The 24,083-nt window shown below is 35.9% G+C and overlaps 2 protein-coding genes across 5 annotated transcripts in view; one reads left to right on the top strand and one right to left on the bottom strand.

Moving 5' to 3' along the window:
- CEP44 (centrosomal protein 44) overlaps window positions 1-4,082 on the bottom strand; it is a 12,678-nt gene extending 8,596 nt beyond the window's left edge. The window contains exons 1-4 of one of the 2 annotated variants that reach the window (XM_068681238.1): window positions 3,943-4,082; window positions 2,721-2,870; window positions 1,916-2,063; window positions 811-957 (exon numbers count right to left, since the gene is read on the bottom strand). In XM_068681238.1, the coding sequence (XP_068537339.1) occupies window positions 811-957; window positions 1,916-2,063; window positions 2,721-2,809 (384 nt within the window). In that variant the 5' untranslated portion in view covers window positions 2,810-2,870; window positions 3,943-4,082. Of the gene's footprint in view, window positions 1-810; window positions 958-1,915; window positions 2,064-2,720; window positions 2,871-3,676; window positions 3,900-3,942 lie in introns of those variants that run through there. The other variant, XM_068681239.1, reaches the window with a different exon arrangement.
- FBXO8 (F-box protein 8) lies at window positions 4,072-24,083 on the top strand. 3 transcript variants are annotated; one of them, XM_068681240.1, is made up of 6 exons: window positions 4,072-4,206; window positions 8,271-8,607; window positions 10,877-11,003; window positions 18,512-18,630; window positions 20,262-20,458; window positions 21,221-24,083. In XM_068681240.1, exons 2-6 carry the CDS (start codon window positions 8,279-8,281, stop codon window positions 21,406-21,408), a joined length of 960 nt encoding a protein of 319 aa, XP_068537341.1. In that variant the 5' UTR covers window positions 4,072-4,206; window positions 8,271-8,278; the 3' UTR covers window positions 21,409-24,083. The 3 variants fall into 3 exon arrangements, with proteins under 3 accessions (XP_068537341.1, XP_068537342.1, XP_068537343.1); XM_068681241.1 differs by lacking the exon at window positions 4,072-4,206 and adding an exon at window positions 4,347-4,567; XM_068681242.1 differs by lacking the exon at window positions 4,072-4,206 and adding an exon at window positions 5,038-5,152.

Below are 24,083 nucleotides of genomic sequence, written 5' to 3'. Positions count from 1 at the left end.
CTTTTATCCTAATCTTTCAGTTTAAAACCATTTCTCCTTGTCTTATCACTACACTGTGTGAAAGAGTCCCTCTCTCCTCCTTTCTTGTAGGTCCCCTCCAGGTACTGGAAGGCTATTCTAAGGTCTCTCCAAAGCCTTCTCTTCTCCAGACTGAAGAAGTTGAAAGACTCCAACTTCAGGAACAAAAAAAGTAGGTAATTATGCTCCCTAAAGTGACAAATGAAATAAATACAAGTTCTGAAGATGTTATAAAATTATATGAAACAAATTCCTGTAAAATACAAAGACTGAATTTTTTTTTTCAATCAAGATGTCTTTAAATGTAACATACAATGATAAAAATACTTTAACAATGTCCATCAAACATGATTAATAATCGGACTTCAGATGTGTACCACCAAAACACAAACACAAGTTCATGTTTTAATTAAATGTTACCAGAGCTTCAACATAGCAGAGGATTTTGCTTTGTTTTTAAAATCTACCTGTAAAGTCTGAGTTACATAAACATTCACTATGTTGAGAAATACAGAAGATACACTACCTACCATAAAGTTAAAGTATTTGATTAATCTTTGTTTTAGTAATTCTATTTTGTTTATACACTACAAAGCATTGTCAGTTTCACATCTTTTGTATACCCAACAGCACTCTAAAAATCGTAGGTGGAACTTCATACTAATTTTCCTTCTACTTTGACTACCAGTAATGCTTCATCTTCAGATAAACTGATCTTCACCTTCTACCTGCAGCACCAACAATACGTCAGAAGAAACATACCTCATAATAAAGTTACCATTTGATTAGTACCTTATTCAAGTTACTTAATTCCTTATGCTTTTTCACCACGCAGTTGATAATGTCACAAACAATCTGTATTTTTCGCTCTGCAAAGCCAAGCTGAAGAAACTGCTGTTTTGTTAAAACTGGTTTATATTGAAATTGATCTCGAAGAAGCTGCAACAAAATAGAGTTTGCTTTCAAAAATCACCATATAATTTATTGTAAAAATAGCCTGCTCAGGTTCTTATCTTTCTTTCATTCTGCAATTCAGAATGAATCCTTTTTTCATTTGGTTGTTTACATACACTCAGCTGTTTCTTCTGGCTAGATTTTCAACACACCTCTTCCAGAAGTATTTTGTTCACATCACACTTGCAAAATTTATGTCAGTCTAAAACATTAAGTTATTATAGATGTTACTTATAAAAAAATTTAAACAAAAACAGCCTTTCCACAGTGAATGCACAGTAACAGTTTGTACTGATATCAGCAAATGAGTCGGAGGCCTAACTAAGGCTCACATAGAGACTTTGTAAAGGATTCTCTGCTATCCTCGTACGGAATGCTAGTATGAATAAGCCAGTACTAGTTAATACATCCAGTCTCCATTTATAAAACATGCTTATGTCTACATTGAAGAATATGTAAAATTATTTTGATTCAGCCTAAAGAATTTTATTTGATTACAACTTATAAACTCTTAAGAACTAGATTTCTAATATTAATTTGGCATGATGTTTTAAAATAAAGACACAACAAAGAAACAGTTATTACAATTACTGACTTTTACTTTTTTTTTTTGCTGGTTATGATTTCTTCTAAGGTCACTTCTCTCTACTTAACTTATTGTGCAACAAATATTTACATATTCCTCATACCTAAAATAAAACTCAATTATGTTACTGCGTCTATGACTGTCCTAAAATTAAAATTTGAACAACAATATCCTTTCCTATTTTCAGGAAAATCTAAATAAAAACTTGCCCTACATTTAGTCACTACTCATCTTAAATCTTAACTGAATTGCAGTTCCTATTCACCGCGAAAAACTTTTACTCTCACTAGATGTTTAGTTTTTATGAGGCCATACGCAAAATTGTGTCTCTTTTGCAAAGAATATGAAGATAGATACCTTATAAATAGCTTCAATAAAACGCAAGTCACTCTTTGCTGTAAGCTCCACATCACACTTTACCAGAAGTTCTGCTATTTGAGTTGAGAAAGATGTAAAACAATAACTGATGATCGGTAAAAATGAAGTTGGATCACCCTTCACTAACCTGTTGAGACACAAAAGTATTTTACATATCAGGAGATAACAAAAGCCCTTAATTACATGATTGCAAACATTTTACTTGAAAGGTGTTTTAATACTGCCAGCATGTCACACCCAAGTTGTACTGTTTCTTCTTAAGTTTTTCCTCTAGCTATCTTGAGTCATAGGAACTTACCATGTATCTCATTCAGCAGTCCTTATTATTATGTGTAAAACTTTTGAAACAATGATTTTGTGTGACCTCTCATATCATTCTAACATTGGCAGGTCTAAAGCCCAAGAGCATTTCTAGCTCAGCGTTGAACACCTTGTTTGTGATTTTTACACGATGAAAATTCCTGAGGAAAGTTTTGCTAGCACTTACAAAGAAATAAGGAAGATGACAGATTAATCACAGAACAGGAAAAAAAAAAAAAAAAAAAAACACCAGAAGAAAGAGCAGCAAGATAGTGGTAGACGTTACAATTATTCTAAGGATCGCTTAGATGAGCAAAATTGCACTACCTCTAGTTAAAGTCCCTATTTATCAAACCTCAACTTTTCATAGACATACCCTTTGTGCTTACTCATCACTGGATGCAAAGCTAGTATTTATACATATTTTCTTTACACATCTTGCTGTCATCATGTATTAGCATAGTTCATTCACACTGCTACTTACATTGTATAATCTACATCTCTTGGATAATTTAACAAGCGAAGTCCTTGTTCTATTTTTCTTAGACTTCCTTTTAGGTCTCCTGTTGCCATTATTCCAAATTCTATTCTTCTTTCAGATTATGAGATAGATGTAATATCGTACACTCTCCCCCTTCAAAAAAAAAAAAAGAAAACATTAAAATTACTAAATGCAATAGAATTATCATTGAAATTTAACAGGTGTCTGCTCATCTTTTCTACAGGCCTTTCCAAAGTGTTACAATACAGCTCAGAGCTATGGCTCAATGCTAATAATACTCATCTTCCTCATTCCTTCAGTATCAGGATCAAGTAGCAATGCCTAATCCCATCAACTATTAGATCTTTAAAGACAGAGATCTGAATGTATATCAAGAATTTAGGACTGCCTAAATCAACTAAAAATGAGTGAACAAGTTTCTTTGCTGTTTCAAATCAGACAATACTTCTCTATTTAGATGATCCATTAAGAATGCTTAAAGTTGTTCATGGGGAAGTGTAGCAACAGGCTGCCCAGATACTTCAAGATAGGACTAAGCTAACTGGAACTATGAGCAAGAGGTCCAGCTCAACCTCTACGTTGTCACGCTCAAGCTGAAAACCTGCTTTTATTATGAGCTTTGCTTCACAGAACAGACTCATCTAATGACACAAAACAAACTACAAAGAGGTGCCTCTCTCTGCAGAACTATCCTGCAAGGAGGACTGCAAGAAGAAAAAAATGACAACAAAATAGAATCAACAATGCAGGAGATCTCCAACACCCAGAACAGCTTTTTCAAAGGGATAAAGTACAGAAAATTTATACTTTTAAAGCAAGCAGTACTGATTAGTAAGTTCTCAGGTGGAGGTTGGGGAGACTGAAAAAAAAAAAACCTGCCATGAGAGATCTAAAAATCTGGCAACGGAGAGTTGCTGTTTATCCTTCAGAATAATTACCATTATCCTTCATGATACTTCCCCAAAAGCCTGCATAAAAGTAATGATTTCAGCTGTGAAGCCTTTGAGCAGAAATTTATCATTTGCTTTTCTGCTAGAATTGGGCAGATGACTGCCTGGCACTATCTTCATGGAAAAAAAAAAAAAAAAAAAAAAAAAAAAAAAAAGCACAAGCCTGCAGTCACGACGCTCCGTTTGTTTTTATTGTTATTACCGTGCCCCACGGTGCTCAGCCCAGCAACCCCCGGCGCGGCCCCGGCACTCACCGCCCGCCTCAGGCGCCCGCCGCCGCGCGGCCCAACGGCCGCTTCCGCTTCCAGCGCGTCCCTCCGCCGTGACGCCACTTCCAGCAACAACAGCCCCAGCCCGGCAGGAGACGCGGCGGCGGCGGCGGCCTCCCTGCGCGCCCGAGGGGCTGCCGGGCTCCCCCCGCCTCCTCCCTCCGCCCAGCCCCGCTCTGCCCGGCGCGGCCCCCGCCCCGGCTGGCAGCGGGCTCGTCGCGGCGGCGGTTGGGAGCCGAGCCCGCACAGGTAAGGGGCCGCGGAGGGCTGCCCTCGGCGGGGCAGCCGGCGGCAGACGGACGGGCGGCGCGGCCAATCGGAAGCGGCGGGCGAACGGGAAGGGCCAATGGGGGCGCGGGGGCGTCGCCTCCCCCGGAGTAGAAGGGACCGGGGGGGGGGGGGGTCCCGGGGTGCCCGGGGGGCTGCTGCGGGGCGCCCTGCCCGGGGGTTGGGTGGGCGCTGCACGGAGCCCCCCGGACAGCTGTGCCCGGCCCTGTGCTGGGCGTTATCCGGCCGGGTGGCGGCCACAGAGCCCCTCCGGTTTAGCCCGGGCAGCGCTCGGCTCTTAGCGCCCGGTGTTCAGGTCTCCGAGCAGGCTTTGGGGAGCCAGGTAAGGGGGCGAGGCGAGGGAGGCGCCGTTCAGGGGTGCGCTGCTCACCCAAATCAGGCGTGGGGCAGGCACAGCCGCGGCGGTCAGCGCCTTGTGAATAAGCTTCACGTTGTGTTCCCTGCCTACGTCGTGTGCGCAAGCCATCCAAAGGTTTCCATCGTTAGGTGAAGTTATGTCAGTTGGAGGGTTGGTGCCTGCATCTGAGCGACTTACTGAACCTGGAGGCTGAAAATGGGCATTCAAAATAATTGGAAAATATACTTCTGGGCGCCATTGCGCCAAGGGCCATGTAATAGCAGTGAGTCAACCCACTGCTGTGTTACGAGTCAGTTCTCACAGCGTTTATCCAGGATTACCGCAAAGCCAAAGGCGATTGCTTGATAGGGGAAGGGGGACGCGATCCAACAGACACCCAGCACGGCAGCTGCTGGGTAGCCGCGCACACATTAAAGCCTGTCAGTTTCCAGCAGCCTTTCTGAGTGGTTTGGGTCGTGTCTCTCTTCCCGTCATCCGAACTTCTTCAGTTGGTACTTAGAGCATCAATTAGAAGCCTGTTTACAATACTTCTGCAGCGGTATCGTTTGTGTAAGTATGTGAGTACGTTACAAGAGCTCTAGTTTCTTGATAGTTTTGTTTGTTTGTTTTTGTCTCAGAGCCACTTTTTTGTGTTAAATAATTTAGAAGTGGTTGTGTTGTAAGTGATGTGTCACGCTTAGTGTTGTGTAGGGTGATAAACCAGCAGCAAGTGTTAGTGCTCTTGTTAGCTCGATATTGCTCAACAGAGCATATTCTATGAACAGGAACTGCTAGCTGGGTATTGCAGTAAAGACAGTAAGCTAGCAACTGAAATTTGGATATGTAATTTCCTAGGTAGGAAATCTTGATCACCTGCAACCATGACCAAATTCTTTACAGGTTCTGTATACGAAACAGAAAGATAATCTGACCTTGAAGTGGTTTGAAAGCTATTATAAAATTGCTAGGTCTTTACCAAGCACCATAAAGTTTGCTTGATAACTCACTGGGCGCAGCCTTTCTACGGTCTGTTTCATATACTGCTGTTGTTGCTGTTGTTCTTTCTGTCTTGTCTTTTTGGTATATTACAGTTATGCAATTTGCCACAACATGTACCTAATGTACCTCAGAGCCTTGAAAATTTCTTGTTGCTACTTTTTTTTGCCTTTTATTTATATGGACATATGTAAAGTATGTCCAAATAATTAGTGCTTTTGAAAGACTTCTTTTATCAGTTTGCAGTTAACAAACATATATAGAAATGTAGCTTTGCTGTAATGATGGAAACTAACATCAGAGTAGATGTCAAAAATACTAGCAAAATACATTCCTTAATTTGGCTTACAAAAAACTACCTTAATGAGAAGATCTAGCAGAACTTTCTTTTCTCTTTACTTGACATACACAGTTCACATAGGTTTTATTATTTCTTACTATGTAAAATGTCATGTTTAATATTTGAATGCTGTTGTATTTTTTTCTTGCTTATATACATTGCCTAGCAAAATAGGAATGCCATCTTAATTGAATCCTCTATTTCACCGATAGTAACCCTTTTTGAAAGGCTGTATTTGCTCAGAAATTTTATCTGCACTTTTCATCCCCTAGAAAAGTCTCCTCCTAGCTCCTGGCTCTTGTGTGGCCTACCCAAACAAACTGGTTCTGAGCTTCGTTCTTTACTGCACAAATATACCGTGTCTGCTCTTTCCAGCAGTAGAAGCAGCAGCTGGAGTTGGGAGTGGCAGGAGACTTGATGGGTTTATGCTTGTAGTCCCAAATGCCAATTCTGGCACACCTAACATTGATTCATTTAATAGCTCTTGACTTTATTGCAACAGCACTGGTGATCCTCCTGTGGGATTAACATTCCTTCTCCTTGGAGAGATTTAGCTGTTCAAAGACAGAAAAAGGTAGCACTGAGTAACTGCAGCTCTGGGAATCATATTGCTTTAAGAAAAAAAGTTGCTACCTCTTATTTTAATCTAGCTGGGCAATTAAAGGTGTAGGCAGTTCTTTATCTTGAATACGTGTTTAATTTACATCTGGATTTTATAAACATCAGCACAAATTACCAAGGGCTTTCCATTGTTTATGCTCTTTTTTTCTATATTTTCTGTAATTTCTCCATTTTCATCACTCACCTTATCTGTGGCCTGTTTCTTTCTGCATATGTAGAACAGTTTCCATCCATTTCCAACTTTTAACACTTTTAAAGTCCCATTCTTAATTCCCTCTGCTAGTAGAATATAAATAACTTTAAATGCATGTGAGATCCTAACAGACCATACGGGTTTCTTTCTCGAAAGCCAGCATCAGGATCTTGCAGATTCCTACTGTGATTACTTGGAGTGGTCTGTCATTGTAGCAAAAGCCAGAACATTAGATATATCACCATATATGCACTACTTGTGATGGGATTCAGACAATATTCCAATAATGAATTAGTGTGATATATTATCCTTTAATTTTCCCTATTAGTAAATGCAGGTTATTACTGAAATTTGAATTGTGGCTTTCAGAAATCATCAAACCTGAATAGCATAGAGGATCTGTTGTCTTTATTACAATCTGCAGCCAAGTTTGACAAAAATAAATAAATAGATGCAGTGTACAAGTTGTGATAAGTAAATACAGAAGCCAGTGAGGTTTTGTTGTTTGTGTGAGGTGACGTTTAATCCTGGCTCTTACATTCAATCTAAGTACTTCTGGGGTACCTCTCAAGGGTTTGGGATATGAGATCGTAATGCAGACATTGAAAAGGCTGTAGAGAGGAACAGCAAAGAGAGGAGTAGACACCACCTTGTGTTCCAATTAAGACTTCCAGGCTTTCAAAGCAGTGGCCTTACATTTTGGAGAATTGTTCAACACAGTAACTGAACTTACTGTCACAATGATTTCAGAATTCAACCTCAGTGTTCCCTTAAATTTATCTTTTTCTTTTTATTTTTTTTTTTTTTAAAGCACTGTCACAAAGAATAAAATAAAGAAAAGAAATGCTTAGGTAGGTCACTGTGGTTCCTACAGTTTTCAGGATTTTCAAAAACTTTTTTCACTTTACTTTTTTTTTCTTACCTTTCTATGTTATCTACCAGCCATCTGGTGGATCTTTTATAAACCAAAGGTTTTGAGTTCTCACAAACAAAGTGAATCCTTAATATATAATCACTGAAGTAAGTTAGAAATATTGTAGCTAAAAGCCATTCCTAAGTTGTTAAGTGTTGCCTTAATGTCAGCCTATTTTTATGTGCTTTCCAATCCTGAGGACAATTTCATTTTTCCTTACATTTTATAGCATTTCAGTATTTCTAAATAAGCTTTTTTAATTACATTTAAAGGAAGCATGAAAAAGATAATTACAAATGCTCTGCTGGTTGAGTCTTCTTAACTTGCATCAGACATAAATAATCTGTGATACTGTTTGCAGAAGTTTTTTTGTTAATTTTGTAACTCTTGAAGCAAGGAAACATTTGGAAAAAAATCTTCTAGTTTCTATTATGATTTTTGTTTCCAGTATTTATGTAATTGCTTCTTTGTAGACAGAATAAACTGTCAGCATAACTTTGATAAAAGTCACTTTTTGTTATTCAGAACAAACCTACAATTTTAATTTTCTAATCTGACCTGACTCTGTCTTACAAATATTTTTAAATATCTGAGAATGTTTAACTTGTATTTTTATGTCCAACAGGCTCGCAGATGGGTCAGGGACTCTGGAGAGTTGCTAGGAACCAGCAACTGCAACAGCAAGGGTACAGTGGACAAGGCTATCTTACCAGAGAACATGGCAGGAGGATAGCTACTAACAGTGTTTCCAATACAAGCCACCGGAAACAAGCCCAAGGAGGCATTGATATCTACCATCTATTAAAGACAAGAAAATCTAAAGAGCAAGAAGGATTCATTAACTTGGAAATGCTGCCACCAGAGCTTAGTTTTACCATTTTGTCATACCTGAATGCAACTGATCTCTGTCTAGCTTCGTGCGTCTGGCAGGATCTTGCTAATGATGAGCTTCTCTGGCAAGGGTAAGCAAAACAAACAAACAAAAAACTGTTACCTGGAAATAGTAAAAACAATTATTAAACTTAAATGTTGTCTCAAAATGCACTTTGTGTTGTTCAAACCTTAGCAAAGGTTTTCTAAGTTAAAAGGAGAAACTTGAGTACAGTTTTAAAATGTTATTCTGGATTTGTAATTACTATAAAGTATTAGTAGATGTTACTGTACATGCAAGTGTGCTTGGTGTAAGCATATATGTGTATTACTACAAACCTGTTGTTTGATTATATCATGGGGAAAAAAATGGACTTGTCTTCCCTTTTGTATTAACTCAACACACAGCTGAACTGTTTGTATTATTACTTCTCTGAACTTCAAATAAATATCTAGCTCAAGCAAGCAAATCTATTCAACTGAAGCTCCAGGGAGAAAGGAATGAGAACTCATCTACTTTACTTACCTTAGAGCAACCTAGGCATTTGTATTTGGAAGACAGTGACAGAAGGAACTGGGAAATAAAAGGTCATTTCTGCAAATATATCATGTAATTTCTGCAGCTGAACAACAGCTGAAATGCATTTATATAATTCGCAGAGTTAATTCTGCTTGTTTATGTGTCCAGGAAATAAATAATGGAATATTCTATCAAATAAAATAGTATAAGATCAAAATTGAATTACAAGCACCATCTTTGATATTTGGTGTTTTACAGCACTAGGGAAGAATCATATGAAAGTATACCTAGCTTAGAGTAGATGGTCAGCAGAATGTGTGTCTTCTTTCACAACATAGTTTTACCCCTTAACTGACAGTAAGTAGTATTTATGTAATAAATGGATTATTGTTCCAGGTCCTGTTTATTTTCTTTTCTTTGTGCTCTATGTTTTTTCCTTCCGTCATCTATTTATTTGCCCATCTGCATTTGAAGCAGTTTCCCTTCCTATTATGCTTTATGAACTTCAGTAATAGAATAATGCAATTATTTCTTAGTCACAGTTGTTCTGTTGTTGGAGACTGTTGTCTTGACAGAAAATAGGAATTCTGGTGAAGGTCCTGCTAAGCTTCTAAGTTTATGCACTTAACATTTCAGTAGGTTGTACTGTTTTTGACCCTTAATATGAAAACCATATAAAACACAACTAGATTTCCAGTACTAAAGCATAAGTATACTATAGCTTCTTAATTAAACAATTGTATGCAGTGTATATTCTTAGCATACAGGTAGAAAGTGTATTTCCCTCAGAAATATTTTGTACATTATATATATATTTTGTATATTATATATATATGAGGTATTTCACAGGACAAATATATATACATTTAGTGAAATCTTCACAAATATTCCTCCCAAGCATAAAGTTTGGTGAAAACCTGTCCTTATTTAGCAAATTTATAAAAGTCTCAGTTCACATAATATCTGCAAACATCTTAGTTTTTAATATTCCATTTGTATTGGATATGTTTGAGTTTAGACTTCAGCAAGTCCTGTGGTTATAGTTCTGAACTCAGTCCAAATGGGACTCAGGTTCCTGATCTGAAAACCATTCTTTCACATTCTCAGTAGTTACCTGCTGAATTCTGACAATTGTGGTCAATTATTTACAAAACAGATGCCTTAAAGCAGAACCACAACTGAAATAAGGAATCTATATAACAAACGAAGTGCCTAGTAAGTGATAGTTCAAGGGAAGTTCAGACGGTGTCGTCAAAGAAACTGGGATGAGGGACAGAAACTGATGAAACTGATACAGAGTCAGGGTGGGATAGAAAGAAAAGAAACTGTGAACTAATGGAAAGTATAGATGAAATGTGCATGGAGTGGTGGGGTTGGATCACATAACCCAGACTGGTCAAGACTGGAAAAAGGACAGGTAGAAAGTAGTGAGTTGGATAATTTGATGCAGATGTGGCATCTCACTCACTGCAAAACTGGAGCACAAGAAAATAAACACAATTTTTTAATCTCTGATACTGCTGCAGGAGAACAACTTGTCACTTGTTACCCACTGTTCAGATACTAGAGTTCCAGAGGTCCCAGCTGTGTGGATGTCGTTATGAAGCCACCTACTGGGATGCATTTTTGAGATTTCATTCAAATACACCAAAACCTGCAAAAGAAAAAAATCATATCATTGAAGACTTGAGCAATACACATGCAAAAGGCTTAAGAAATAAGTGTTAAAATCAACCTTTTACTGTTTGGGTGTTTGGTTTTGCAGCATTGATTACATTGATTCTGTAAATATATGAAACACAGAAAATAATTTTGATAATAGACTAATTCTGTTTTCATAGGTTGTGCAAATCCACTTGGGGTCACTGTTCTATATACAATAAGAATCCACCTCTAGGATTTTCCTTTAGAAAATTGTATATGCAGCTAGATGAGGGCAGTCTCACCTTTAATGCCAACCCTGATGAGGTAAGTAAACTGTTGCTGACAGTAATAAACAGTTTAATTATGACTGTTGTTTTATAGACATATTAGAAGCAAAGTTTTAATAGGTATTTGTTCTGTAATAGGACTGGTTAATAGTAAGATACAGCCCCTTCTTGATCTTTTTTGCGTATGGTACCTGTGCACATCATTTACGTGGCTTGCCTCTTAAATGCTCTGTACTATAGTCTGACCTATGGATGCCAGAAACTCATAATCACGTAATGGCATGGGAACAAGGGGAAATCCTAACTGAAGAGGTAGTGCGAAACTTAAAAAGGGTACTAACATGCATACATAAACTAAAATGCTGCTTCACAGTATGGATTTGATCACACTTAGTTGACTTCATGCAAAGCAGGATGAGGTGTAAAGTGACAGCAATTACTTCTGTGACAACTGCAATTTCTTGTACAGAGTTTTTAAGCTTTCACTGTCAAGGAATGCATCTTGAAATATTATGGAAAAAGATTTACTGCTGAACTACCCAACAGATCGGTTTGACTTCTGTGGACACTTGTTCTGCATAAACCTAATCTTCTTAATAGTATGTAATGCCATAAATTTATTTTCAAAAAAATACCCCATGTCAAGCTAAAAGGTTTCCATTTATTAATTTATGTAACTAGCTGGGAAAGTCAGTTTCTGCCCTCTCTCTGTCACCTTTCAAAGAAGAAAAGAGTTTGAGAGTAGACAGCTTTTGCTTGGGAAATACACAGTTAATGCCAAAGTGACAAAGAGAGTCTTTTGTGTACAGAACCAGACTCCTCCTGCTTCATGTTTCCTAGGAAGAGTTGGTAGACAGTACTGAACAAAAGGGAATATTAACTTCCTGCATATGTTTATACATACACAAGGAAGTGGCAATTGAATAAATCCAAAGTAGGAAAAGAATTAAGAGTAATGAAAAGATATACTTCCAGGAGCCAATAGTTCACTTGGCTGATAAGATGCAGAAAACATGAACTTATGACCGCAGGGTGACATAAATAAAGCAGTTATATGAATCATTACAATAATGGGATTTTGTTTAAATTCATGCTTTACCTCATATTCTGCTTGATAAAGAAACACACTACTTTTATTAGTCACAAGTTATAGTATTCTGTAATTTCTCTCATAGAGCTCTGCCTTGAACTTTGATACACAGTGCTGAGATGTCTTATCAGCACCTTTCTGCTCGAGTGATAAGCATTGATTTTCAGCAGGATTTTAATGAATATAGTAATAAATGTAAAGCTTTGCAAATGAAACACAATGTGTTTTCAAGGATATATGAAGCTTTAATTGGCAACAGCCTTGCCCACACAAATTTTTATTTGCCTTTCAATTTGTTTTAGGATAATTTTTCATTTCATATTTCAGTTTAAAATATACTGTTTTTAAGTTTTTAATATAATGTTATGTTCCAACATAATTTAAAGCAATTGTGGTAGGTTTAAAGTAGTTGGAGCCATCACAAAATGCACTGAATAAAGGTGTTGGTATTTTTCAAGGAAATGAAGATGAGCAAATTAGAGATATCATAGTATACCTAAACTAGATATTAAATTTGTTATGCTACGTTCCTTCTGGTTTCATTATAGTTATATTGTACAGTGGCAATATGAACAGACTGTGTCAGGCCTAGTGAGAGATTAAAGCTTCAGGATATCTCCTAAGGGCTTCTGTTCCTCTCTCCCTGTGGAGCACCATAGCCTGGCAGGAATCATTCAGGGCCTGAGTTTCAGGGGAATTCAGATACCATTGCTTTTCTTGTTTACAACTGTGATATTGGCAGAATTATTATTATAAGGACACTGTGACTGGAATATATGATATGACATTCCACTATGACAAATTGTGTCATGGAATTTCCTGCCAAACTCTGCTTTACATTTGATAACAGACCTGGTCAAAGTACTATAAAAATAGGAATATTTACAGCCACAGGAGCAAGATTCTCCAAAGGACACCGCCCATGTCATGAAAATGGGTAACCAGGCTCCACAGCAACAGCTCCAGAGCTAGCGGTGGCTCACGGGGTAGGGAAGAGCATCTACACACTTTGTGGTAGGATTCTCTGGTTAGCCATTGTTGTGTGCATGGTGTTGTGATATCTGCTGTAATTTAATGTATCGGTTGTGTGCATGAGCTTGCATAATTCATAGCAGGTGCTCACATTCTGCTGAAAGGATGTGCATAATCACATTACACAATCTGAAAACCTTCCTATGCATGTTTGGTTTCTGTTCTTTTGTTTGTTGTTTGGTTTTTCATCATAATGGCAGCACCACTGTAGCCAAGATTTTGGAACATTTTTTTGTTTTCTTTTGGGAGAAGGGGTGCCTTAGTGTTAGTATTAAGACTTGAATATGAATATTCTGTTGTTTAATCTGCCTACATGGTCTCTGCTGTATTTTATTCTAAAGAGTGTATGGCATATGCAAAACGTTCTTCATGCAGTGCTCATTCCATATCATGTATGCTTATGACTCAGAGCTTGTAAGCAACCAGAAGTTATTTCCCACTTTTTGTATAGTGTTTCTGACTCCCTACAAAATATACTGTCAAGTTTATTACACGGGGCTATGCTATGGATTTTAGATTGGAAATGAAGGTGGAAAAATACTTTGGTCAGGAAGGAAGATATAATTTCTGTTTCATTCTTGATGATAGCAGTTCTTAAAGATTCTGCTTGATAGCATTTATTTATATGGATTTATTAGAATCTGGACTGTATTCAAGCTCTCAGCCTTCATAGAGGTCAGGATATCCTTTATGTAGCATAATAACAGCATAAATACAGTCAGCAGAGACAGTGTTTACAGTGTACTTGGCTTTCCAGTTTTATGGAAATTGGTTCTTTCATTACCAACTGCCCTTACTTTTTACTAGGGATGTGAGTTTTCTATTCTTGGTTATAAATTAATTTTTAGTGATGTGCATAAAGCTACCTTACCTGGCTGTTAATTATAGCTAGGCTGTAGATGATAGAATATTTACTGTGCTGTACATTTCTAGCCAAATTTTTTGGAACAGTTATCCCATTTCATAGTGATCTACTAAGCAAGTTAAGGATGAGATGCATTGATTTATTTCTCCTAAGAATATTAAAAGTATGTGCATGTGACAGGGGCAAGAAGTTCTATGTGATTTCAACTTCCCTTCTAACTATGTGAAAAGGTGGAATGGATGACAGAGTTGAAACCATTTTGAAAACTGTCCTTTTAAGTCAAAGAACTTCAGTCATCTAAATTACCAGTTATGGAAGCTGTGTAACATGAAAAATATTTCTACAATTAAAAGATTGCATCACAAGTGTGTATCACTGAGACTGTATTTTAAAGACATGCCATGAAAGAGGCTGTTGAAGTGGATGTTTTATATTGTGTCCACATTTGTCACCAAATGAGTAAATCACTGTATGACTTGATAACTTAGGAAAATAACCTTATAAATACCTACTGGAAAATATAAAATCAGTACTTGTGTTCTGTTCTGGAAGAATCACCATGAAATGTATTAAGATACTGTATTTATGTAGAAAAGAAACATAAATAATAATACTGTACATTTCTAATTATCATTTACTAATCATGTTAGTGTTACCTAGAAGCCCCAAATAGAAATTGGGGATAGAAAAGGCCAGGGGCCTTTATTTATATACAAAATAAAAGCAGAGTCACTGCCCCCCAGAAAATCATCTATATAATCAAGCTAGTAGTTATACTTGAATTCCCATATTTCCTAATCATTTATTAAGAGTGTTTAAATTTATTTGGTGATCAAAATCCTCCTTTTTTTTTTTTTTTTTTTAAATATAGCACAGTCATCTAGAAAGAAATCTGCATTTTGTGTTGATATTTACATAATCCTACCAAAGCCTGGAAAAGTCAACTGAAAATGCTAATGTTGATATTCTACTAGCGATTTCCTTAGTCACCTTTTAAAACTACGTAAGCTGAACAAATAGAGCAGTGTACAAATGTTTATGTCAGATTTCAAATATTAAATGAAATTTGTCTCTATTAACAAATATATTTGTCATATATTTAGCTGTAGTATTTTTAAATGTCCATTAGGTAAAAAGCATCATCTCCTACTTCTGATTTGGCAGACAATTCCATTTAAATATTAAAAAACAAAGAATGTATATGTGTAGGAGGAGAGGAAACATGATTTCAGAGAGTTCTGTGTTACCAACTTAGAGTACGGTTGGTTTGCTTTGTATGTGTAACTAAACAGAAAAGTCCAATGTTTTAATGTTAACTACTTTACTGAAAAATTCTGGAAGTACTATTATGAGTGAATAAAATCAATGCAAAAATTAAACCAATTTTGTAAAAGAAAACTTTTTAATTTGTAGCTGTCCTGTATGGATATAAATGAATGGAAAGACTCTTGGGAACTAGAAAAAGTAAGCTAGAGGTGTCAGTGCTGTAACAGAATAGGTTGGTAATATAAGCATTTTGTGAAAAGCTTATTAAATGCTTTGGGAAAAAAAAAAAAAAGAGCAATTATAGAAAATAAGTTACGTAAATACAATGAATTACTCTTCTTGTAACTATTGGGCTATATGATTGCTGTTTCCACATACAATCAAAGTACTCCTTCATCCATGAAGATTTTATCCAGAGCTGGTTTCTTGGCCATGAAAGGCAAGATATCTTTAAGGCATCTTTCCTAACTCTATAATGCTGAGAATATCATAGGGACAAACAGGTTCCTTGCAGAACTTTGACAGCTGCTGGCAATCTAGGCTGTTGTGCTGTTCACCTAATTACAGTTCCTCCAAACCAGCTCATCCTGCTCTATTTCTAAGTGTTAAAAAGACCTTTTCAGACCTGATGGATAGTGGCTCAGATCTGCCTAGCTGAATTCAGTCAAACGTTACCTAGAAGAATCACCAGATGACTGAAAAATAATATTAGCATAGATTTTACTAGCATGTAGGACTACTTATTTCAGCTACTATACCTGCCACAAGCAACCATTCTAGCTTCCTAAAGGGATTTATTTGAGATGTGGGTTTTGAGAGGAATACAAGGCAGTGTTTACAGTGTTACAGAAAGCAGATTTGATGACATGCCTTAAATCTTGAAAATAAATTTAATTTGCTGTGAGTCAAAATTTAAGAACTTTGAAGAGAAATCTTCAAATTTCTACTGCTGCGAAGTATTTGTGGTTGCTTAGGAAGAAATAAAAAGCAACTAAAGATGATGGCATGCGTTGAAGTGTATTTCATTTATACCCTGTTTATTTGTGAAAGAGATGAGGAAAATGAATAAAGAGACTGCATTCACAGAGAGATATTGTTAAGAGATTGTGTGTGGTGGGGAGAGAGAGGGAATTAAGAGACGGGATAAAAACGTTTTGCAAAGACTCATTAGAGTATCAGATAAGGATCCTACACTGAGTTGTAATCTAATACACAAAAGAAATGACTTACTGCTTTTACTGACACAGAAAAATCAATCCCCTGTTTGTCTTAAAGTAGATGCTGTTTTCATGTTGTTTCATCTATGAAGTGCCAGGTATTTTCTGGATATGTTGCAGAAGTGTTCGTTAAATAGCTGCAGCATAAATGCTTTTAAAAGTAGAGCGTTACTGAAACTTCTTTGACAGGGTCCAGTTTATATTACCTTAAACAAGCACTTCTTAGTGAAGCAAATGCTAAAGTCTCATTAAGTCAGGATATAAGTAAAGGAGGCATAGTTAAGCCAAAAGTGTAAAGAATAGTGAAGCCCTGGTGTCCTGCTGTTAGTCACATACACACCGCCAAAATACTTGAGAAATTAATAAGAGGTTCATACTCATTTTGGTCTCCCATTTTTACATTCCCATTTACCTCTAATTCAAGAAAGTACTTAACCATACATTGCCCATCCTTATTTCAAACAGACTTAAATATAATTTAATTTGGACTTAAATGCAGACGTATAATGCAGTACATTTCATTACTGTCACAAATAAGAATTCTTAAAATCAGGCACTAAAACTTCTGGTTTATTTTTTTCTTAACTGTATAAAACCTTTATATTTGTATTTATTTTGGAAAACATTCTTTTAAAAATAAAGTATGCTTCTCCACTGCTATTTTTTGTAAATATTAAAAATTATGGACTGGTTAAAAAAAAGGTTAGATAATACTACATGTGTTTATTGGCTTTTCACTTGTCATGGATATCTTAGGTATCTGACTCTGTATCTCAGGGCATATATTCTAATTTATTTTTTACTTGATATAAGTGAGATTTTGTTTTACTGATCCACTTCATAAAACATCTTTCCAAACCTATGCTCAGTACTTTATTTCTTTTTTGAGCAAAATTGCACAGCACTGGGAAGTTAGTTTATAGACTGAACAGGTTTCCCCTACATGTTTATAGATGTAATGTATACAATGTAAACTAAAAGGGCAGACTTACAAAAAATAGTGGTCTCATTTCAGAAGATTTCAGAAGTGTTTAAAAGTGATACAGATAGTGGCACTACCTCAGTGTACGCTGCCTACACTGAGATGCACTCCTGTACACATTTTACATTATTTCAATGTTATGGTGTAATAGATACTGTAATTAAAGAACATTAAATTTCTGTTTAACAAATTATTAAAACTGCTCCCACTCCCTGGCAAAGTGAAATGAAGCTAGTTTGTTAGATTTTTGTTTTTGGAACATTTGAACATTTTAAAAATCCATCAAGGTGGTTTTGATCAAAGGAAAAAGTTTTCATGCTTTGGGATATTACAGTGAACATAAAGAATTCAGGATATCGTTGAAATATTTTTTACAAAATATTTTTATTTTTAAATGAAATTTGGCATGTGTATTCTATAAGAAATGTGTGCTTGGCAAAGTGTGGAAAATTGTGGAAATTATAATATGAATATTAAATATACACAATAGTTCTATTTTTCTTAAGGTATTTATATATTGATGCAGTGTTCTTATTTATGTGTATGCACATTTGTATATGTTTATATTGACCTATGCTTTGAAATCAGTGTGCTTGTGTTTATTTGCATTATTACACATTTAAACAAATGCATTTAATGCATCTATTTGAATGTGATGCGTCATAAACATTAATGTTCTCACATGTATTAGTCAAAGATTTAAAAGACAAAACACATTATGGCTAAGATTTTCTTCTCTACAAAATTTATGAAATTAAAAGTTATGGTCCCCGTAGCATTTTAAATACAATTTTTTACAGTATTAAAACCAAAATATTAGTCTACACTGTAAATGAGATACTACAGAATTATGGGATTCATAATTTTAAATATCCTACTGTGAGTATATGTAAAATCTCAACCATAACAACATATTAAGTTCCTTTTTAGATTGTATTGTGCATGTTGAAATGTTATTGAGTGGAAGAGGAATAATTCTGCTTAAATATATATATATGGTTGCATTATGTTCCTACATTGCTAAGGACAGTGCTTGCTCCTAAACATAATATGAAGATTAAACATATTTATATGTACATATTTTTTATCTCAGGGAGTCAACTACTTTATGTCCAAAGGCATACTAGACGATTCGCCAAAGGAAATTGCTAAGTTTATCTTTTGCACAAGAACACTAAATTGGAAGAAGCTGCGAATCTATCTTGATGAAAGGTAACTTGAATTTCTTGCAAGGAGAAAACAGCTATTCTCAGTCTACAGCACCATTCAATAATAAATATTTTGTTTATATTAATATAATTTTATTGATGTAAAACTATATGAAAACACAGCTAGGTAATGCTGTTGCTAAATCTGAACAGTTTCTTGGTTCTAGACTATAACACTTTATAAGAACCCTTGAAAATATTACTTATAACCAATGAATCAATCTCACATAGTGTGCTATTTCTCCGTTTTTGCAGTTCTTCATATAAATTGTGTGTAAGCTGTAGCGTGCATTCAAACTGCACACAATAGTTTGTGCTGTATGATGTTCAGGACTTGTAGATATTTTGTTGCTTTTTTTTATTTGGTCCTTCTTTTTGGTGTTAAGCAGGAAAAACAGTCCTTTTATAAAGTGGCAGTAGCTTTTTAATTAATGATGGATTATCTAACCATTATTTGATTGTGGTAGGGAACTCTACCCCCTACTGTAGCATGCTCTTCCACCTCCACAGTGCTTTCTTTTGCCCATCAGGGTACCTTCAGGTTGGGGTGGTGCAGTATCAAGAAAGAGGGGCACCAACTACCAGTTCAAATGAAAGTTGTAAGAGGAGGAAAATAATAACTGGACTTACATAGGATGAGCAGAGGGATGGCAGCATTTACAGCAGGAATCCTCTCCTGCTTCTCATCCTATTCAGCCTGTACTATAAAAGAACTCCTTTTATTAGGATTCATTTTTTAGTATCATCACCACTGACAGTCCTGACTTTGTAGTACAGGACTGTCAGTGGTGATGATACTAAAAAATGAATCAAAATATCAAGTTTTGGTATAGTAGAAGAAATACAAAACCATTTATCAGATGAGATTGCAAATTAATTTTAACAACCCCTTCTGCTATTCATCTTCCCTTCATGGAGTTTAATCAGGCACTAAAAGTTAAACTGGGTTTCTAGATGTCCCTCTCAGTACTGAACTGTTTAATAGAAAGGACCAATGTAACAGAATATTCTTGATGTCACTCAAATGTATTTCCAAGTTTGCTTCAAATGTCTTCTTCATCTCTGTGTGTTTAGGCTAGTCTGAATGATTTTGTTGTTTCTGTGTGCAGTTGAAAACACTTCAGAGCATTGCACTCTGATGGACTTGGACTTTAAAGGGGCTTTGAGAGCAAATTTTATCTAACTTAAGCTGGTTTTTAACAAGATACTGCTATAACAGCTTCTACTTAAGCAACAAAACCTGCATGATACACAGAAATGTATTCTCTTTACTGTCTCTTTAAATGACTGTCACATTGCTTAAAGGAATTGAAGCCTTTATGTGTAGTATATGTGACTTTGCATATGAAGAAATGTAAACTGCTAATTAATGTATATTTTTATATTTGGTTGCTATTTTTGGTTGTATATTTTTTTGGTTGTATATTTTCATATTTGGTTGCTATTGTAAGTGCTATTTATATTACTGTCTTTGCAATGTTAGTGATAATTTTGTCTTTCAACCAAAGTAAAGCTAATAAACTATTCTAAAGCTCCAACTACCCTAAACCTTTCGTATTGATTTTTAAACCTACATTTTCATATGTAAATAGGTAAAAGAAACATCTCTAATCATGTGGGATTTTCTTCTACCAGGCGAGATGTTTTGGATGACCTTGTGACACTGCACAACTTCAGAAATCAATTCTTACCAAATGCACTGAGAGAGTTCTTCAGACATATTCATGCCCCTGAGGAGCGTGGGGAGTACCTTGAGACTCTTATAACAAAGTTCTCTCACAGATTCTGTGCTTGTAACCCTGATTTGATGAGAGAGCTTGGCCTTAGCCCTGGTAAGCAAAAAGAGCTTTGATTCAGTGAATCACTCTGTATTTCTGTACATATTTGGTTGATGTTACTGCTCACAATAAATACACAAGCAGCATCTAAAATATTTGTCTAAGTACATATATAGCTTGGGAGGGTCTTTCACCTATGTTGAATACTCAGGCATCATCCTGTTTGGGCTGAAAAAAGAGAAAAAAAAATGTACAGATTCTTTTCTTAGACCCAACTAAGAAGTGTTGAGGGATAAACATGATATCTTTCCTTCAATTTTTCTGTGTTTACACTCTACTATCTCTAAACTCCCTCTTGCAAAGACTTACACACTTAATGTTTTGCCCTGTGGATAGTACCAGAGAAATGAGGGAATTTGGGGCCTCACTGAAGTTAATAAGCATTTCTAATTGGTTGCTGGGAAGCCAGTTTTCAGCAATGGGACTGCTTTTAAAGATATTTAAAGATAAGCTTTGGTTGGATGTTGACCTTAGTTTATAAAAACTTCAAGAATCCATTTAAATGAATGTGTATAGAGCCATCAGTGACTTTTGGATATTGTAGAAGAGTTAAAAGATTTGTAATTGTTCATCTGGCAATGTGCTGATGTAATTACTTTGAAAATTGGTACACTAAATTTTATGTTGGTGGGATATCCCTTTATATTGTTAGGTACCTATATGTACAGTTATACGCCCAGATGCTGAAGACTTGGTAAGATTCAGGAAATATTTGTAATGATCACCATTTCCTTTTATATTTTTTTTCTTGTCTAGATGCAGTTTATGTACTGTGTTACTCTTTGATTCTACTTTCCATTGATCTAACCAGCCCTCATGTGAAGAACAAAATGTCAAAGAGAGAATTCATCCGAAATACACGACGAGCCGCACAGAATATTAGTGAAGATTTTGTAGGGCACCTTTATGACAACATCTACCTTATTGGCCATGTGGCTGCCTAAAAGCACAATTTGCTAGCACTTAATATTTGTAATTTTCAAAAACTACATCAGTTCAAGAAATTGATTATTTTGTAGAGATGGGGGTTATTTTAGTGCTGGTCATTCTAACCTCTGTATGCAATCAAAGTTTGTGTGTGTAAGTGTGTGTATGTGCAGACTACCTTTTCTAACTATTTACTGTGGGAATGGAAGGATTTGGAGATATGTTTTTCGTAATTTTTTTAGTTTTGCACAAAACAATGCCATTAGTCTGACACAACTATTTACAAATGTTAAAACTGACGTTACAGTCTAAGCTGACAAAGTGGTGGATTTGTGCATTAGATCTGCTTGAAACTTTAATAAGTTCATTCTTTTTAAAATGCCATGTAATGTGTATATATTTAACTGAAGAGGTTTATAATCATAATTATTTTATTGTAAAATATTTTAACTAAAATTTCTCCTTTTATCTCTTAAGAGTGTACTTCTTTCTTTTGCATTAAGCTTTTTCTTTTACAGTGCTAATTACCTCAGATACATATGTTAGAGAAACTGATTTGAATACCATCAGAAATTTTATTCCAGAAGATGACAGAATACTTGTAAAATATCAAAGTTGATATTTAATACTATATGACTAACTTGAATAATAACAATGTGCTATTAACTCAAATTTAAAGAAGATTAAAACCTCTGTTCTAGATGGACCCTGATGTCAGTTAGACACAGCCTAGGAAGAATATGTGTTTTACACATAGCTAACCTATATTGTTGGCACGTTGGTGATATAGGACAACTACATTCAGCTATTCAGCACTGTAAGCAAAGGAAAATTTCAACAGGAAAAGTGGTAGAGAGCAGCTAAACATGTTGCTTCTTTCAACTGCTTCCCTCAGTCTAGAAGTGTCAATGATGGAAATGCCTAGACAAATTTATACCAGATGACTCATTGTTAAAGCTGTTAAAAACAGTGACTGTGCATGCTTAGAGTGGTTACTGTGCAAGACTGGAGCTGTTGCAGACTGTTTGGCCAACCCAGGTACTGAAGTATTCTCTGAGTCTCTTATGTAGCTAGATTTTTAAATACTGCTAGATTTATGAAAATACTTGAGAAATGGTTTCAAGTCAGGTCATATCTTACATTCTCTGAGGCATGTAGAATATTAGTGCATTTGCAGTGAAAATGCAGAAAGTTAATAAGGATTTTTGCCTGGTTTTAACTCGTAGTGCAGTGCTTCTGTTAAACTGACATCATCTGTAGTTGAAATAAGAGTCATTCCTTAATCTTTTCCTAATTGTTTGTTTACATAATCCTCAGATAGCTCTAGCATCTGTTTTCATTGTGGTAACTAATAGATTTATCATTTTTACCTACCACACCATGAAATGAGGTAGAAAGATCTTTTTAGTACTGTTTTACAGACTGCTGTGGATTTTTATTTTTTAATGTAGAAAGCTTATGGCAGAGACAGGAATTGAATGCAGGTTGTACTCTTCATAGGCATGCACTTTGCCCACACTGCTGCTTTTTCTTTGGCACTGAGTGGTTATTACATTCATCTTAGATGTGAGAAAAGCAGTGACTAACAATATACTTACTTCAGTCTACATAAGGGCTACATAAATAACAGGGGAAAAAAAATGTAGCTACTGCTGCTTCAAGTATTTTGCATAAGATTTTGTTCATAGCTCTGGTTCACATGCAAAAATGCACTCAGAATTGTATTTTTTTATTAAATTACCTTTAATCAAGTTTAAATGTCATTTGTGTTTGTTAGTGTACACTGCCAGCAGTATTGCAGTAATCTTCCAGCAAAGTTTTACCATATCATTCCCCTCTCTCAGGGTCCCTCCATTGCATCACTCTGTCCTTTCATGTATTTCACAACTGTGCATTCCTTGATCGTTTATTAATCTCAAACATGAAATGTTAAAAACATTATATTAAACATTGCCTTAGGCAAAGGTCTGTCCCTGTTCAGAAAAAAAAAAAAAAAAAAAAAAAAAAGGAAAATTGTAATGTAATCTGTAAAAACAACAATAAGGACAAGTCTCTGTGTGCTCCTTGAGGTGCTCTTACATGAAGACTGCAGATTACAGCTTTCTAGAAACCACTCCTCAGAAGTTACACACGTAAAGAGAAGAATTCAGTGAATTTTGAAGTTACAACTAATCTTATCTGGAAGAGTTTTCTTCTGGGACCACAAATGCAGCTCAAGGTCTAATTCTCTTCTCACCGGCACCTATGTTGACATGAGAGATAGCGTTTTAGATTTTGCACTGATACAAGAGTACAATTCGTTAATTGGCATTTCTCTTACTTCCCAGTTACCCTCAGTTCCCATCAGACAGATACAGAACAAAGCCTCCAGGCAGGCAGAATATGTTCTGTCTGAGATAGTTGAGTACATCTATTAACAAGGTTTAGAAAGCTTCAAAAACCAGGGTGATAAATTAGAAACAGGACAATGCGCTTAAAGTCTGGGGGGGAGGGGAGGGAAAACAAAATACTACTCACTACAAATAACAGCATCTGATCTTCTAAGTATGATTTTGAACCGTGTTAGTTGATTAGCACCCAACTCGTGCTGTACATTGTACATTATGTTACCAATTCAGAGTGGAATAGAAAACCTCAATGTGCCACATGTGAATTCCCATAGAGGTACCAATAAACAAAAAATTACAATAGA

This window comes from Anas acuta, chromosome 4 (genome assembly GCF_963932015.1).
Source record: "Anas acuta chromosome 4, bAnaAcu1.1, whole genome shotgun sequence".
NCBI classification, from domain to species: Eukaryota; Metazoa; Chordata; class Aves; order Anseriformes; family Anatidae; genus Anas; species Anas acuta.
This window is presented reverse-complemented; position numbering and strand designations above follow the sequence as displayed.